The sequence below is a fragment of the Oratosquilla oratoria genome, chromosome 10 (assembly GCF_046742065.1).
Source record: "Oratosquilla oratoria isolate Oo_2021 chromosome 10, ASM4674206v1, whole genome shotgun sequence".
Taxonomy (NCBI): Eukaryota; Metazoa; Arthropoda; class Malacostraca; order Stomatopoda; family Squillidae; genus Oratosquilla; species Oratosquilla oratoria.
Window position 1 is genome coordinate 28,778,156 of NC_134786.1, and position 2,500 is coordinate 28,780,655.

The window sequence follows — 2,500 nt, forward strand, 5'->3', positions numbered from 1 at the left end:
TCTACCCACTTCCAAATTTAATCTATTTCATGACAGTTCTAGTCCATTATTTCTTGTCGGATTCTCATTCAGTGTAAAAAAAAAAAATTCACTTTTGATATTGTGAATCCCCTTTAGAATCTTAAAGACCAGTATCAAGTCACCTCTGAGTCTAAGCATTTTTAGGGAAAATAGATTCATATGTCTTACTCAATTTTCGTATGATTTAATTTTGATATTTTGAATCAGTATTGTGGCTCGCTGTTTACTTTTTCCAATCTGTCAATGTCTTTAATGAGATTCGATTACCATACATAAACAGTATATTCCAAAATGGAAGAACTAACGATTTATATAGCTTGTTAATGAAAGATGGACTTTTGAAGTCAAAAGATTGCGAAATCAGTCCTAAAATCTTATTTGCCATCTCAGAGGCTGAAAGATACTGTTTAGATGATTTGAGATCATTACTGATAATTACCCCGAGATCCTTTTTACTATCCACTTTTGTTAACGAATGTCCAAATAACATGTAACCGCACTTACTGTTATTATTCCCTATGTGCACAACCTTGCATTTACTTGTGTTAGATTTCATTAGCCACTTTTCAGACCATTGCTGTAATTTATCTAAATCTTCTTGAATATCTAATTGATTTAAGCAATCATTTGCCATTCCGCACAATTTTGTATCGTCAGCAAATTTGGAGACAATATATTCTAGTCCGTGGTCTATATCATTTATATGTACTACGAATAGAAGTGTCCCAAGAACGGAATCCTGAGGAACTCCACTCGTAATTTTTTTCCATCTAGAAGTTTTGCCATTTAAAACAACTCTCTGTTTTTTATCATTCAACCAATTTCTAGTCCAACTTAATAGGCTAGGTAATTTAGTAAGTATATATATATATATATATATATATATATATATATACATATATATAATATATATGCATGTATATATATGTATATATATATATATATATATATATATATATATATATATATATAATCAAAGTGGGTGACAATTGACACATGTGATAAAAGGTCACACAAGATGGCTAAGGCGGAGCTTTGTGAAAAAATACATGTCTGGCCTGTGTTAAAACTTCTGACTGCATATATTATGCAGTCAGCAGTTTTAACACTGGCCAAACATGTATTTTTTTGTAATGATAACTACGATCAGTAGGATGAACACAATACTCGTAGCCGCGTGCTTATTTTAGTCGTTCAGGTTCTCCCAACCGCCCACGTTCTTTATTAGACACGAAGCGAGAGACATTTATTCACACCTTGACCTAGTGTCAACACGCGTGCATTACAAACAACTGAGCTAAAAGTCCAAACAAACAAAAGGGGAATATAATGAGTAAACAAAAACAAATTACGAGCCGGACACTTACAAAGGTGGTGAAGCATTGACTGGAAGCCCTGTTGACCCGAAGCCTCCTGGACAATCCCCGCCGCCAGAGCCACCACCGCCACCACAACCGCCACCTCGACACCTCTTCTTACCTTCATTGTGGTTCTACTGGGTGTGACAACAAACACGGCTCTTCTTCTCTACCTCTGGTACAACGTGGCTTTCGTAGCTTCTGTCAATGACGTTTCTCACATAACAAGGCTCCTGATCACAGCGTCATAGTTACTCCTCAATAATCACACCTAGGTGCGCATCATTCTGACACACGCCCACCAGACTTCAAGGTGGAGTGGGAAATGGGGGCGGGGGAGATCCCTAAGGGAGTCCCCACCCATTCACCGGCGCATGCCTTTACGCGCACACACCCTCACGCATGCACACTCGCGAAACGCTCTCAGTAGACGAGTATCCTTCTTGTGCTAGTTTTCTCGGGGTCAGTGGCCCTGATTAGTCAACACGCACAACAATCTTCTTCTGTCAAGTGCGCAGAACGTGGCGACGTATTCTGGGGTGCCGCTTTCCGCGTGTAGAGGGGTGGTAACGTCATCGGCCCACTTGGCGAGCCGCGAAAAGAACCTCGCCACGGATGAATGCCGGAAGTTGGTGACGTTCGCAGTGGGTCTCTCCTATTGGCTTTTGTGTGGCGTTTGGGAGCGGGCGGGACAGATCTCTAACGACACTCGCAACGACGTTACAACGAGATAAACACACGAAAAATGTGTGGGCGACGTTCTCGATCGAGCGGGGGCCACTAGAAGAGAAGGGCCAACGCAGAGGCAGTGAAGCTTTGCTTCATACTGAGGTAAGGCGGCGGAAGGGGGAATGCCCTGGCATCTTGCCCGCCAGGTGGGTATTTAGGGCCCGCTGCTGCTGCTGCTGCTGCTTCTGCTGCTGGTGTCGCTGTTGCTGCTGCCCGTCACCGAATGCCACAGGTAACAAAGTATGTCAGGTGCGGAAGGACAAACGACTTGATGATGATATTCAATTGGCTGAGCAACTTATTCGACATATTACGAAGCCGTATGGGTGTCGAAAGGGTTTCATGTGACAAGTAACTGATAAAAAAAAAGTCAGTTGGTGACAGTCTTAGTA

General features: G+C 41.9%; 1 protein-coding gene across 2 annotated transcripts in view; it reads right to left on the reverse strand.

Annotated features, from left to right (window-relative positions):
• The window catches only part of LOC143029175 (uncharacterized), a 155,061-nt gene extending 152,748 nt beyond the window's left edge, over positions 1 to 2,313 (reverse strand). The window contains exon 1 of one of the 2 annotated variants that reach the window (XM_076191682.1): positions 1,389 to 2,313. In XM_076191682.1, the coding sequence (XP_076047797.1) occupies positions 1,389 to 1,506 (118 nt within the window). In that variant the 5' untranslated portion in view covers positions 1,507 to 2,313. The remainder of the gene's footprint in view (positions 1 to 1,388) is intronic. The other variant, XM_076191681.1, reaches the window with a different exon arrangement.
• Between the last annotated feature and the right edge of the window lie 187 nt (positions 2,314 to 2,500).